This window comes from Callospermophilus lateralis, chromosome 1 (assembly GCF_048772815.1).
Source record: "Callospermophilus lateralis isolate mCalLat2 chromosome 1, mCalLat2.hap1, whole genome shotgun sequence".
Taxonomy (NCBI): Eukaryota; Metazoa; Chordata; class Mammalia; order Rodentia; family Sciuridae; genus Callospermophilus; species Callospermophilus lateralis.
This window is the reverse complement of record NC_135305.1, coordinates 80,478,817-80,493,664: the sequence shown is the minus strand read 5'-3', so window position 1 is coordinate 80,493,664 and position 14,848 is coordinate 80,478,817. Positions and strand designations below refer to the sequence as shown.

The window sequence follows — 14,848 nt, the reverse complement described above, 5'->3', positions numbered from 1 at the left end:
GATAAAGAAAATGTACTTTCAGTACTTGAAGTTGATTTGAATGAAAGGTTCCAAGGCTTGCGTTGGAATTTCACATGAAATAACTAGATTCACAGTACCTGAATGCCTGTGTATACAGTTTTCATAAACTCTCAAAGCAGAGGAGTAGTTCAGTTTTCCCTCGTATAATTGCCTTCCTTCTTCCTTTCTTGGTGTAAATATACAGGTTGAGTTGAGGTTGATGATCTCTTATTTGGTTGGTGTTTTTTTTTTTTTTTTTTTGTGGTGGTGCTGGGGATTGAACCCAGGGCCTGCCTTATGCATGCGAGGCAAGCACTGTACCAACTGTACTATATCCCTAGCCTGAGGATCCCTTATTTGAAGTGTTTGGGACCAGGAATGTTTTGGATTTAGGACTTTTTAAAATTTTAGAATATGAGTTATCTTGGGTAGGGGACCCAGGTCTAAACACAAAATTTGGTTTTCATATATACCTTATATACATAAGTTGAAAGTAATTTTATACAATATTTTCAGTACATTTGTTTTGACTGACCCATCGCATGAGGTCAGATGTGGAAATTTCTACTTTTGGTGTCATGTTAGGTGCTTAGTGCTCAAAAAAAAAAAAGAAAAATTAAGATTTTGAAGTGTTTCAGATTTGAGGTTAGAGATGCTCCACCTGAATAACTTTGTCCATTTAATTTGAATAGTAGATTGTAGTATGTAAATTATGACTGTTAGGTTTAAAGCCAAGGGGTGGGCTGAGGATGTAGCTAAGTGGTAGAACACTTGCCAAGCATGTGTGAGGGCCTGGGTTTGATCCTCAGCACCACATAAAAATAAATAAATATATTGTGTCCATCTACAACTTAAAAAAAATTAAAGCCAAGGGGTAAAGTGAAAATTTTGCTTAGGATTAGCATATTTTTTTTACCTTGAATATAACTTGCAATTTGTACTTTTTTTAAAAAAATACTTTTATTTCATTTATTTTTTATATGTGGTGCTGAGGATTGAACCCAGGGCCTTGCACATGCTAGGCGAGCACTCTACTGCTGAGCCACAACCCCAGCCCACAATTTGTACTTTTCACTGAGTTTTTTTGATGTGGTTATGTTGTTGGTTGGATTATAAGTGAAATTAGTAAGACTTAGTATGGTTAAGAGGACACACTTCTTCAGAGCCAGAATGCCCAGAGGTGGATTCTGACCCTGTCACTAATAAGCTTGTGTACACAAACAAATTAAACTATTTCTGGCTTTGTTTGCTACTCTATACAATTCTGTGAAAGTTAAATAAGAATAAACAAAGCTTTTTTTTGTTTGTTTATATTCTTTTTTACGCCTGTCGTCAATTTTACCAGTGGAAGAAAAGCTGGAAATATCAAAGACTTTCAGTAAAACCCTGGTAACCTAAAATTTGAATTAGAAATAATCAGTATTAAATGCATGTTTTATTTTTGTTCCAAACAAATTGCATTTCCTAGCCCTGGCTTTGAAGCAATGGCCAATCCAATAGGATGAACAACTCTAGTGACAAGATTATAGTTTCTGTATACTTCTAGTATACAGAAGTATACTGTATATACTTCTAGTGCTCCATAGATAAAGCTGATTGCAGATGGGGGCAAAGGATGTAAAAGTTTAACCTGAAATATCATAGCAGAAAGCAAAATAGCCCTCAAATTGTAGTCATGTAGAAAGATGTCGGAGGCAACACAAAGAGGCCATTTACTGGCCAAAGATGGGGGAGGTTGAACATCAAAAAGAATTAGTGCAATGGGTTAATATATACAGTAATTATGAGTCTGTGATTTCATGAGACTGAAAAAAACTAAAATACTTGATTACCTTTGGACAATGCCAGGACACTAAGTTATATTCTGAAAAGAATGATGTCTTTGGATCTTTTCTTTCATCAGTACTGGGCATTAAACCCAGGGATAGTCTACCACTGAGCTACATCCCCAGCCCCTTTTATTTTATATGTTGAGACAGGGTCTTGCTATGTTGATCCTTGCAAAATTGCTGAGGTTAGCCTCATCCTCTGAAGTAGCTGGCATTACATGTGTGTGCCACCACATCTGGCTCCTTTTTAATTCTTCTTTTGAGACAGGGTCTTGCTAAGTTGTCTGGGCTGGCCTTGAATTTGTTATCCTGTCTCAACCTCCAGACTTGGTGGGATTACAGGTGTGCATCACTGTGCCTGGTTGGACTCCTTGAAGTTGAGACAGAGACAAGGATTTGTCCACTAAAGGACAATTAAATATTAATCAATTGAAGGAAAATTGTATTTGGTGTTATTGAGAGGCAGTGGAAACTGTAGCAGTGGGGCTTTGTTGGAGGAAGTAGGTCACTAGAGGCATGCTTTAGAAGGCATATGTCATCCCTGGCACCTGGCTTACATGTGCTCTTACTTGCTCTCTGGTTCTTGGACACATTGAGAAAGCAGCTTTGCTGTACCATACCCTTCCTCCTTGATGCAATATGTAAAATCCAGAATTAGATAATAGGATTTATTACCTGGGATTGCCAAATAGATGGCAAGAAAACAGAGTAGGGAAACTCTTGTATTAAATAAACCTAAAAGACATGTCAGTTTCATGCATATGGGCATCTTGAGATCTTGATAAGTATTTTTTCCAATTTATTTATTCATATCAGGCATTTGAGAATAAACATTGAACATCTGATAACAAGGAGTTTCTGGTAATCTCTGTAAGGAATAATAGTAGATTTGTAGTTATGTTGAAATAAAGTCCTTATCACAGTTACTTAATTTATTTCAGCATGATCTGATATGTAAATAGGACATGTTGGCCGAGCTGTAAGTATAGAATCAACAAGATCCAGATAATTGATAATTGAAGCTGGTAATGGATATATGGATACTCATTTTACTAGTTTTTCTACTTGACCAATTTGAAAACTTATAGAAGATCAAATTCCATCAATTAGTAAACTTTGGTTTGGTACTGAGGACTGAACCCAGGGGCACTTCACCTCTGAGCTTCATCCCCATCCTTTATTTTTTATTTTGAGACAGGTCTTGCTAAGTTGCTGATGGTCTCACTAAATTGCTGAGGCTGACTTTGAACCTGTGATTCTCCTGTCTCAGTCTCCTGAGTGATTGGGATTATTGATGTGAGCCACCACATTCAGCAATTACTAAAGAACTTGAAGATGCTCTTTAGAATGTACATGAGCTTCTTTATTGGCTCTTTATCTTGTAATTAAATCTGCTTTAATAAATAACTTATTGAATTTTTATGGTAACTAATATTCAAGCATGGTTAGGCATTCTGTTTATTTTGTGGTGCTGGGGATGAACTCTAAAATTTTCTGCATGCTAGGCAGGTGCTGTCTCATAGAGCTATACTCCCAGACCCACAGTAAGCCTTTTAAAAAATAATTTTATCTGTTAGTCTGAGAACTTTAATCCCATTTTTCCCTCAAGAGAGAAAATCCTTAAATTTTCTTATGATTCCAAATGATTGATTAATTTATAAATAGATTATGTTGGATTTTTTCTTTTAGTAATGTGACTACTTCAATAATTCAGTTTTTTTCTCCCTCGAACTTAAGTGCAGCAGTTGTTTTTCTCACTTTATAAGCTGCAAGAAAAACCACTGGAAATGTTTCTTGATAGCGGATCCATGAATCTTGTGATTTTTTTTTTCCTTTCCCTTCTATGTATTATAACAGATTTTATCAATAGAGTGCTTATCAGGTGTCAAGCACTATTCTAGACTCTGAATGCAACAGTGAGCAAGATAGTCTAATTTACTCCCTGTTGTTAAGGAGTATGCAGCCTGCTTATTTGTGTTACGGGTGGAGGTGAAACACTATTTTGTTGATGGTTGAATTGAGCTTTAATAATTTAATAATGTAGTGGAAACAGTCAATTAAAACATCAATATTTATTGTCTTGACTTCTAAATATTTAAATCAAATCTAAATGAAACCTAGTTCTAAAAGCTCAGGTGGGAGGTGGTAGAGAAGTGGGTGATAGTGTTTAACGGTATACAGCCAACTTGATCAGCACAGGGGTGGGGTAGAGTTTCTCAAGTCCTCTCCATAGCGGAAGTTCATATTTTTGTGCTCTGTGAGTACCATTTATGCCATAGGTTGGTTCGTTTTCATGTTGAGTCTTTCGGCTTTTGTACTGGTAAGAGTGGAGCAGAGGAATCAGAGGTAAAATTGTGAGATTAGTTTCTGGGCAAATGGAATTCTAGATGTCAGAACACTAACTGTATGGAATTAGTTTTTATGTTTGTCTAAAATGGAACTTGAGAGAATCAGATAATGGAAACTGGACAACCATTTAAGGGAACTAGTTATTCTGGAGTAACTTCAAGTAAATAAATGTTGAATGTACACTTTGAAGAATGAGTAGAAATTCCTTGGAAAATAGAGCTAATGGATTCCTTTTAATGTTACAAAAAGAATATCTTATTTAAAGAATTTCCTGAAAGCCCTGAGAAGTTGATATTTGTTTTTATAATATGAATAATCATCTGCTAATTGACCTCAATTCAGCATGTATATTTCTGTGTTTTTGGGGAAAAGTTTTGTACTCCCCAAATTGAGTTTAATAGGGGTGAATAGTTAATTTTTTAAAACTATGCTTCCTATCCTTATGGTGTCAGATGCTTGATTAAAATAGATGAGTATTTGCATATGTGTAGCAAATGATTCTTATATCCTTAGTTACCCTGAGTAAATATTTACACAGTGTGAGTAACTTTTATGTCAGCTAAAATAATATATAACAGTTCTGAAATCTGTATGTTGGAACATTTTTTTGTTATAGAAAATTAGTCCCTGTTCCACAGTATTTACAATTATGAACACTTGAATTATTTTTATACAAATCTCAAACTAGTATTTAATCTGCAAATTCTAAGTAGATGGTTTTAATTTTTTATTGTTTTCCTTCCTTAGATTGATATTCCCTTTACCATTTCTTTGGTAGACTGCTCCTTGATGATTTGCTTTGTCATAAAAATGATTTCATAGTGGTTCTCCCTTTCCTCATCCTTTTTATGATTGCAAATAGGGTGCCCCTGAATTTGGTTCATCTATATTTTCCTTGGCATTTCAGATGAATAGGTAGCAGCTGCGGCATTTATTCTTTTGCTTTTGAGGAAAGGGAAGAGGCAAAGAACTAGTCTGACTTTAGTGTAAACTGGTGTTTTACTGTGGAACTTGAAAAACATGAATTATTTGACCTGGAAAGGGAAATTCACTGTAGTTTTTAAATTTTATAAGTTGAAGAAGTCTAATTTTTCACTTGATGTCAAATTCCGTTGTTAGTTTTTTTTTTTTTTTTTTGGCGGGGTGGTGGTGGTGGTGCTGGTGATTGAACCCAGGGCCTTGTGCATGCTACCAACTGAGCTATATCTCCAGTCAGGGTGTGTTTTTAAATATTTTTTAGTTGCCAATGGACCTTTATTTTATTTATTGATACATGGTGCTAAGAATTGAACCCAGTGCTGGACACATGCTAGGCAAGCGCTCCACTGAGCCACAACTCCAGCCCCCTGTCAGATTTTGTTGTAATTTTTATTATTTTATTTTTTAAGATGATATTTAATGTAGTCAGAGAGGCCTGATTCCACAAAATTTTTATTGGTTTTAATAGATAACTAAAACTTCTTACTTACTTACTCCTTACTACTAAGGGGCTATGGGTATGTGGCATCTCTAGTACAGTCTCACATAATTGTATGTGTTAATGTAGGCATTTGGATTAAGGTAGGGTTTCTTAACATTTTTCTCTACTATGGACTCTTGGCAGTCTGAAACCTATACACCTCTTCTTAGGATCTTTTTAAATGTATGAAATACATAGGGATTATAAAGGAAACAAATAACTTTGAAATACAGTTAGCAAGCTTTTTTCCCACTAAATATTTATTTTTTAGATTTAGGTTGATACAGTATCTTTATTTTACATTTATGTGTTGCTAAGGATCAAACCCAGCGCCTTGTGCATAATAGGTGAGCACTCTACCACCGAGCCCCACAGTTAGCAAACTTAAAACTCAGTAGTATTGTGATTAATGTTAAGTAATAAGTTCTAGCAATCTTATTTGCATCTTACTGCAGTAAGTGGAGATGACATTTAAAGATTCCTAACAACTTAATGTGACACGAAAATATCTGATTTATATTGATATCAAAATTACATGTATTATAATTCCATGATTTATTATTACATTCATAATTGAAGACAGTGTTAAATTTTTGTCAGGGGGTAGTGAAAATATGTGATTCTCACCACTTGTTCCCAATTTTGAGTTCCCTGAATTCTATTCATGTCTTGGCTGTGATCTCAGAATAAAAACATCTGGACTTTGTGTCCTGTGAGGCTAAATTTTAGGAGAAAGTGTTTGAACTTTGAATGTAGTCATCCAACAAAATGTTTTTCAAACATTTTTTCTGCTAGTTTTAGTGACTTTTAAAATGTCATAATCCAATAATGCCAGATCCCCAAATGGTCTCAATATGCATCTTACAATTAACTTTTTCATTGGGCTACATTTTTTCATTATATGTTGGTATATAGTTAATAAGATATTGGTATTTCATACAGTTTCTAAACTTCCATGTTGTGTTTTTCTTAAAATTTTTTGTTTTAATTCTTCTGCAGGATTCGGAAACTTCAGATACGAAATATCCCGCCTCATTTACAGTGGGAGGTAAGAATTTCTATATTTGAATTTAAGATCCAAATATCAAAGTCTACTGCTCTTAGTTTTTTTCAGGGTTTTTTCCTCCTTCCTTCAATTCTCTGGTATGCTATAATACAAAATCCTTCTCTTATGGCCTGTGTCTTGATGTGAGTTTTTCTTCCTAATGATATGGTATATCTTTTACAAATCTGTCTTGGAAATTAAAAAAAAAAAAAAAAAAAGTTGACATAGTCTTGAATTACCAGGTTATCTTCCTCATTCCATCTGGAGATTTGTGAGTTTGTCAATTGTATTGAACTACAAAGATCCCTCATGGCAATTTTTTTAAAAGATGAGTAGTGCTACCTTCACTTTATTTTGAAATGTTATTCTGCTTCCTTTTGCTCAGATGGTGGCACTGTAGTGATGATGTATAAACACAAACTATGTAGCAGAATTGAATAGCCTGTGTCAGCATCTACTAAAGCATTGTAAGGATGTCATGGTGAGAATTTGAGGCAATAGTAGATGAAGAGATCAAAGAAAATGTCAGTTGACTCTTCCAGATGATGGATTCTGCAAGTTCTTAAAACCTGCCTTAGAGAAGGTGCTGCAGGGAAACTTCTCAGCTTTTATGTATTTCAAATATAAAAATCAAAAAGTAACTAGTTTTGTGTGTTTCAGATCAGTCTTCTGAAGTGACATGTGATGGGTCACTAAACCAGAGCACTTAGAAAAATCAAAGTATGATTAAAAAGGTTCTTTGGTGAGTTGAGGAACGAAGGTCTACAGTTTGATTTCCCCAAGGTCCCTCAGTTGGTAACAAATAATTTGTGCTCAGAATGTTATAAGCAACGTTATCTTCTGAATAATTTTATTGCATTTAAGCTTTGCAGGAAAGGATTAGTTTTTTGGTATATGCTAAATGTTTCAAGTTATTCTATGTATTAAAAATAAGTCACTGTTTCCATCTAAAAAGGATAAAAGATTAAATTCCTACATTTTCCTGTTTTAGATTGTTTGCTTGTGGCATTTAGTAGCTTGGGGATTGGGTCCCCAAATCTGCTGTCATGGTATCAAGATTAGCAGTTTGATACCCTTATTTGAGGATGAGCCATATTAAATATGATTTCAAATGTGATTTAGTATGATATTTTGTTCAAGAATTACATGTAATATAATGTACTTTTAATAGTCTAATAGTTGCAGCCAATCTTAGGTAAGTTATTAGTACATTATCCTTTCTGCTACAGGCTAATGGCAGAGTTTTCTTTTAATTCTTTCATAGTATCTATTCAGATTTGTGGCTTCTCAAGGTTTTCCCTCATTTAGGGTAAAATCTAATCTAAGTAAGAGAAACAAACCTTTATTTGCTGAACTTAATTTTTCTTAACTTTCATTGTTTGTTTTACCTTCTCCATAGTCCTTTGAGGTATCACCAGTTGGTGACATTTTCATTTTCAAATGGGAAAATGTGGGCAAAAAGATTAAAATAATTAAGGAAGAACACAGAAAAAGCTTGCAACTAGATTTTGGAACTCTTCACCATTGATCTCCTTTTAAACATTTATTAATTGTTTGATATATTGATCAACAAAAGGAAATTTATTAAGGACCTGTTAGGAGTGGGATGAACTTGTGTTTCCTTTTATTGAAGACTTGAGTGAATACCATTTATTATTTCTTTTTGGAGAAGGGCCACTTCATATATCATTATTTATACCATTATAGTGGGTATGCTAGCTGTCTTGGGCCTAAGCCTTACTGTAGACTGTGGTAATTTTGCACTTAGAGTCCCAGATTCCTATTACAATGGAAGGATTAGGCTTTGAATCCACTGATTAATTTTAGGATCACAGAAAGAGGAACAACCAGACATTATGTACCTCCTGACTTGATGGAGTAGAAAATACATAGCACCATAGACAAAATATTCTTGCCTCAAAAAGGGGTTTGACTGGATTTTGTTTTCATTTAACTTGGATTTTACAAGAAATATGGATATTGGAGGGACAGATTAAATGATGCCTTAAAGAAACAAATAGCCAAATTCAGAATGTGGGACAATCCACAGGACAAATGATACTGTTTTGCAGATAAGAAGAGGCATGAAAAAGGAAAGGGGGACTTAATAAGATTTAGGAAGTTAAAAAAGCAAGCACTTGCCTTTAGTGAGTTACTTGTGAACAGTGTAAATAGGCCTGTGGAACAGCTTGGAGTACCTGGAAGAAGCCTTATAGTGTTATTTTGTAGGAAACATTGTAGCTTTGGGGGTCAGTCTTGAAATTATATCCTGGCTCTGCTACTTTCTAGTTGGGTGGTCTAGTTATATGATTTCTGAACAGGTTTTTAAAATTCTTTGCGCTTCATTTTCCTCATTTCTAATGTAGCCTCCTCATTAGGTTTCATTGAACACTAAATAGGATTATGCGTGCTATTGCTCTTAAAACAGTGCAGTGCTGAGAAGAACAGCTTACAAACAGGAGAGTGCATGTCCTCTCTCTCTGCCCTCCTGCTTCTTAGTCTCCTAGTTCTTTCTATCTACAGAAACTGACAGGGAACAGCTGGGAAAGGTGAACAGTGCGAAGAGTCCTACCTCAGCATCACGAAGCCCAAGAGTGGATCTGCAATTGAGAGCTTAATGGATACTAATAATTTTGGTACTCAAAGTTCTAACCTAGAAGTGGAAGGTTACCCCCCTTATCATTCTGCTGGTCATCATAAGCCATTTTCTGTGAGGTCACTGCTGGGACTACAGAATCTGGGACCATACAGAAACACATGTGAGATTACAGTGCTGCTTTAAGATTTGTAACTGGACAGTTAACTTTATACCACTGTTATCTTTACTTTTGTCGTCATCATCATTATTACTATTATTCTGGGGATAGAATCAGGGCCTCACACATGATAGGCAAACATTCTACTGCTGAGCTACCCTCTCAACCCCACTTCTGTTTCTTATCTTTATGACCAAGTATTGAGAAGGGGACTCCTCAAGTTCTCTGGGTAGTGTATCTTGCATACTGTGTGCATTCTAACCATTTAGTTTTGAATGATGGTAAATCATTTTTGGACACTGGATTGACCAAATGTTTCTCTACCCAAGTGTTTATGGCAGATAAAGATATGACATGAGGAAACTAATTTTTTGAAGGATCTTATGAGAATTAGGAAGGTTTGTCACCAAATGTGTGGAATGTAGATGAGAAATTGGAGAAAACTTTGTTCTTTACACTTTTGCCTAGGAACTTGAGTAGATTTGTAGTCAGGTCTGGGACTCACACCTGTAATCCCAGTTGTTCAGGGGGCTGAGGCAGAAGGATTGCCAAATTGAATAACCTGGACAACTTAGTGAGACCCTGTCTTGAAACGAAAAAGGCTGGAGATAAAAATTAAAAGCTCAGTGGTAGAGCACCCTAAGTTCAACCCCTAACTACCCCACCACCCAACAAAAGAATCGATTATATATGAAGGGAGCCCCTCCTTCATTAAACACCATGCTTGGGGCAGGGGTGATAAAGGCCTAGTAAAATATTTAACTTTAAGCATGTGTGATGGTCCTTTTTCTTTCCGCCTACTCAACTTCTAAGTGGGTCCCATTTTCTAAATTTAAGGAATATCTTTCTTTATATTAAAAAAAATAATAAAAATAAAAACTCAAAATTCTAAAAAGGAAAAATTTTCTCTAATCCTATTATCTCACTATTATTGTCTAATAAGAATAATAAAGATTTCTAATAAGTACTCAGTGAAATGCCTGAAGCCATATCATCTTTGAACTGTATGACCCATTAACTATGTAAATAAAGTCATAGAGTAACTAGAGCAGCACTCTCTTGGGGTCCGTGACAGAAGCTAATGGAGTGATGTTTCCAGAGTTCACATTTAGGGAAACCTATGTGAGGTATGGGTGGTCACACCTGTATTGTAAGATTTTTATCTGCTGATGGGGCCCTGATGTTGCCCATGACTGAAATGATTGTATTTCCAAGACAAAGATTTGAATATGTGGCCTGACAAGTACTTAGTAGGGATGCATTTTATAAAATCTCCTTTTTGCTGGAAAATACAGAGTGTTCTTTGGCTTTATCTCAACACATAGATATTTAATTTTTCCTGGATTTAATTGAACTTGAAAGACAAATATGTTAGGAAAAAATTCTGAAAGGGTTTCAGCACCGTAAGTTTTTTCTTCAGTATGTGTTGTGTGGTATGATTAAGGAAGTGAAAGTTGCCTTTTGGGCCCAACAGTGGAATAAGGGGGACTCTTTATAGTTGAAGTATCTTCCGGGTATATACAGGCTGATGGTTTGGGCTCTGCTTCTTGACATGGGAGGTAAGCAACTGGTATACTAACAATGAAACACCCAAAGGTCCAGGTGAAAATTGCAGTATAAAATATTGCTTGCTGCCCCCACCCCAAGAGCAGAGTTATCTTAATCCATTTTGTCCCATTGTCCCAGATGTGGAACATCTGTAAAACCTTAAACTGAGCAACATAACCTATTGAGTGCAAATATTGAAAACTTGGAACTTAATGGGTTAATGATCTTTTAAAAGTCTTTTTGGTGCTTCTTTCTGTGCTTGAAGCAATTTTTGCAACTAAGTGGATTTTATAGGAAATCTTAAAAGCCTCTTCTTCTTTAGGGCCCTAGAATTGCCCTAACAGAATACTTCTGTATATGATGTTACCTTTAAATCCAGAGCCTAAAAACCAGTTCAGAGAAAGTTGACTTCTACAGTATTACAACACCTTTGGCTTTCTTTTTAGAGTTAAAAACAGTTAATTCTTCCCTAGTGTGGTGTAGGGAGTGTTACATGAATATCAAGGTGTCCTAGGAAAGGGCAGCAGAGTCTTCCTGAGTCACTCTCACATCAGCCACCCACTCTGGCTAAAACCCTAGGGTACTGGAAAGATGCCCACATTTCAGGCCAAATCAAAACACATGTTCTATATAAGGTAGAAACCTTAGAAAATGATCATCTTCATGTGAGATGAAGCAAATACTTACAATGAGAGATTATGTCATCCACTCTGAATTTAGAAGATTACTTAAGGATGAGTTGTAGAGGTCATGAATTTATATAAGATTAATAATATATAAGATTAATAACGGCTTCTAAAGGTTGGTAACATCTCAAGGATGTCTATTTCCTGTCTGTGTGAACTCTGACTGTAGGAAGAAAGACTGACTGCAGGAGACCTCCCTTCTCAGGAGGTCAGGCTATACTATTAAGAGTAGAAATGGCAATGTCAGTAAGCCAGGCTCTGGCAGAAAAAGGGAAACTGAGGGGACCTTATTTAAGAAAAATAAGGAAAATAGTGATGCCACGTTATCTATTTTGGTGGTGGTGGGGGAATAATACCATAGTTAATATAAAATAGCTCAGAGAGGAAATCCAGAGAGAAGACTATCTTGGGTTGGGGTTCATTGGGGTGACTTTCAAGTGAAGAGATTAGGACGGGGTCTACGGAGGATGTTACCATCTGTAAAGATAGGACCTGTCATTCTTCTGTCCAAGTGTAAATTGTTTTTCAGTGCTGTGGTCAGTTGTTAGCTATTTCATGATGGTTACAGGAATTAATGCTAGCTAGAAATTGCATGAGACAGAGCATTAAAAAATTTTTTTTAAGTGGTAGATGGACACATCCCTTTATTTTATTCATTTTTATGGGGTACTGAGGATTGAACCCAGTGCCTCACATGTGCTAGGCAAGCACTCTACCACTGGGCTACAGCCCCAACCCCAAGACAGAACATTTTAAGTAAAATTGATAATATAAAGCTGACAACATGAAGTACTTGAACTCAAACAGAAAATGTGTAAAGGCAGTTGAGTTGATATAAACCATGAACCAAGCCAGAAGTAATGGAAATCACTAATGTAAAATGTTAGAAATAACACATAAAGATTGAAGGATAAGTTAGAGCTCTAAATAAAGCAGAAGCTGATAATAACTGGGTATGTGGGTGGTGATTTTCTTCACGATGGCCTGACTTTGATCACATGACAAATGACAACACAGAGTGCTTGGGCGTTAGATACCAGATTGACCTGTTTTAATCTTCACAACAGTCCTATGTCCCCACTTCATAGATGAGACCACTGATTACACAGATGTGGAGTAACGAAAGTGTCCAGGTCATGTGGTGGAGAAGGTCAGAGTTTCTGTTCTGGTTTTTGTTTTTGTTGTTTTGGTAGCACTGGGGATCAAACCCACACTGACACCTGTAGGCAAGTGCTCCACCACTGAGCTGCATACCCAGCCCATAATCAGGTTGCTCTATCAGGAAACTTACTGCAAAACGTAAGTTTCTCTTTCTTGCGGTTATCACTAATTTGCTCTCAACATGATCCTGAAAGTCTGACAGGGAACCTGTCAGAAATGGCCAGGTCTGGAGGAAAGACTCTGGCTTTGAGTGATGAAGGAGTGATGAGTGTCTTTGGAAAACTCTGGTGTTTAGGGAACTGTGGACAGTAGGTATTTTGTGCATGATTGCTCTGGGGTGGGTCAGACCTTTCATTCTCAGAAATCATCTAGTGACTGGCACGCAGGAGAATTCCAGTCTCCTATGACAGGCATGTGAGGCAAGTATTTCTGGTTCCTGCTTGCTCTCTCCATGAGCTTTCCAAGACCTTGTGCTGTGATCCCTGGACATTTGTTTTCTTTTTGTACTTCTGTAGTTGTGTGTGTTTCCCCCTCCCCGAGGTGATCTTGAAGGTCTTCTTGCTTTTTATTTAAATGTTTTATTATAAAAATATCAAACACAAAAATAAGCTAATGAAGCCCAGTTATACCATTGTAAGTATGGGGGGAACAATCTTGCTTTATTTGTACATCTACACTTGTCCCCTTTTCTAGGTTGTTTTGGAGTAAATCCTAAACATTATATCTCCTCATTATTAAAGACTTTGGTATGTATCCCTAACAGATACTCTGTCTTATTTACTAGGACTGCCATAATGAAATAACATAAACTGGGAGGTTTGAACAATAGAAACTCACTGTATCATGTTTCTGGAGACCCAAGTCAGGGATGCTCGGTTGTCTTCAGGTGGGCCTCTTCTCAGGGCTATGAGGGAAGGAGTTGTTTGAAGCTTCTCTCTTGGCTTTCTGATAGTTCCTTGGATTGTGGCAGCACAACTCTGATTTTTGTGGTGTAGTCTTCTTGCTGTGTCTGTTGCCAAACTTCCCCTTTTTATTAGGACCAGTTATGTTCACCCTAATTACCTCATTTTAACTTAATTTGCCCCCATAAAGACTCTTCAAATAAGGTAATATTTGGAAATACTGGGAATTAAGACTTTTTTTTTGGAGAGCACAATTCAACCCATAGAAATCAGTCTCTGTCTATTTTGGTACCAGGAATTGAATCCAGGGGCACTTCATTGCTGAGCTACATCCCTAGCCCTTTTTGAGATAGGATCTTGCTATTGTTGAGGATGAGTTTTTACTTGCGATCCTCCTGCCTCAGTCTCCCAAATTGCTGGGATTAGAGGCATATACCACCATGCCCGGCAACACTTCTTATTCTGAGACTAAATTCTTATTCTTTCTAAATTGCCCAGGCCAACTTTGAACTTGGGATCCTTTTACCTCAGCTTCCCAGGTTGCTGGGATTACAGGCATGCACCATGCCTGGCAAAAATTCGTTGATCTTTTTGGTTATTCTGCATATCCTCTCATCAATAGCCCCCCCGCCTCCGCCCCGCACCTCCATGCGCTACCAGGGATTGAACTATGCCCCCAGCCCTTTTAAATTTTTGTTTTCAGACAGTCTTGCCAAGTTGCTGAAGGTCCTAAATTGCTGAGGTTGAACTTGCAATCCTTCCAGGCTCAGCCTCCCTAGTCACTAGGATTACAGGTGTGCACCACTATATCCAACCCTTCAGCTCCCCCGCCCTGTTCCTTTAAGTTGGTTTATTCTATATAGTGTTCCACATTCTTATTTTGCTGAATTATATTCACATGTGGTCACTTAACACATTCCTCTGATGCCTGGTGGGCTTGGATTATACACAAGTTTGCTTTTAGTTTATTTTGACAAGACAAAAGGATATATAGATGGTATATATTCTTTAATTAGGAAGTATATAGTGTCTGTCTCTTTGTGATGTGAAATGTCATTGATCATTGCTTAGATTTCATTATTGTGTACTTGCAGGAACTAGTAGTATTTGAGC

At 36.6% G+C, this 14,848-nt stretch overlaps 1 protein-coding gene across 3 annotated transcripts in view; it reads left to right on the top strand.

Moving 5' to 3' along the window:
• Positions 1 to 14,848, top strand: part of Igf2bp3 (insulin like growth factor 2 mRNA binding protein 3) — a 136,038-nt gene that overhangs the window by 39,385 nt on the left and 81,805 nt on the right. For all 3 annotated transcript variants that reach the window (XM_076863399.2, XM_076863391.2, XM_076863381.2), the window contains exon 3: positions 6,637 to 6,685. In XM_076863399.2, coding sequence (XP_076719514.1) covers positions 6,637 to 6,685 — 49 coding nt within the window. The remainder of the gene's footprint in view (positions 1 to 6,636; positions 6,686 to 14,848) is intronic.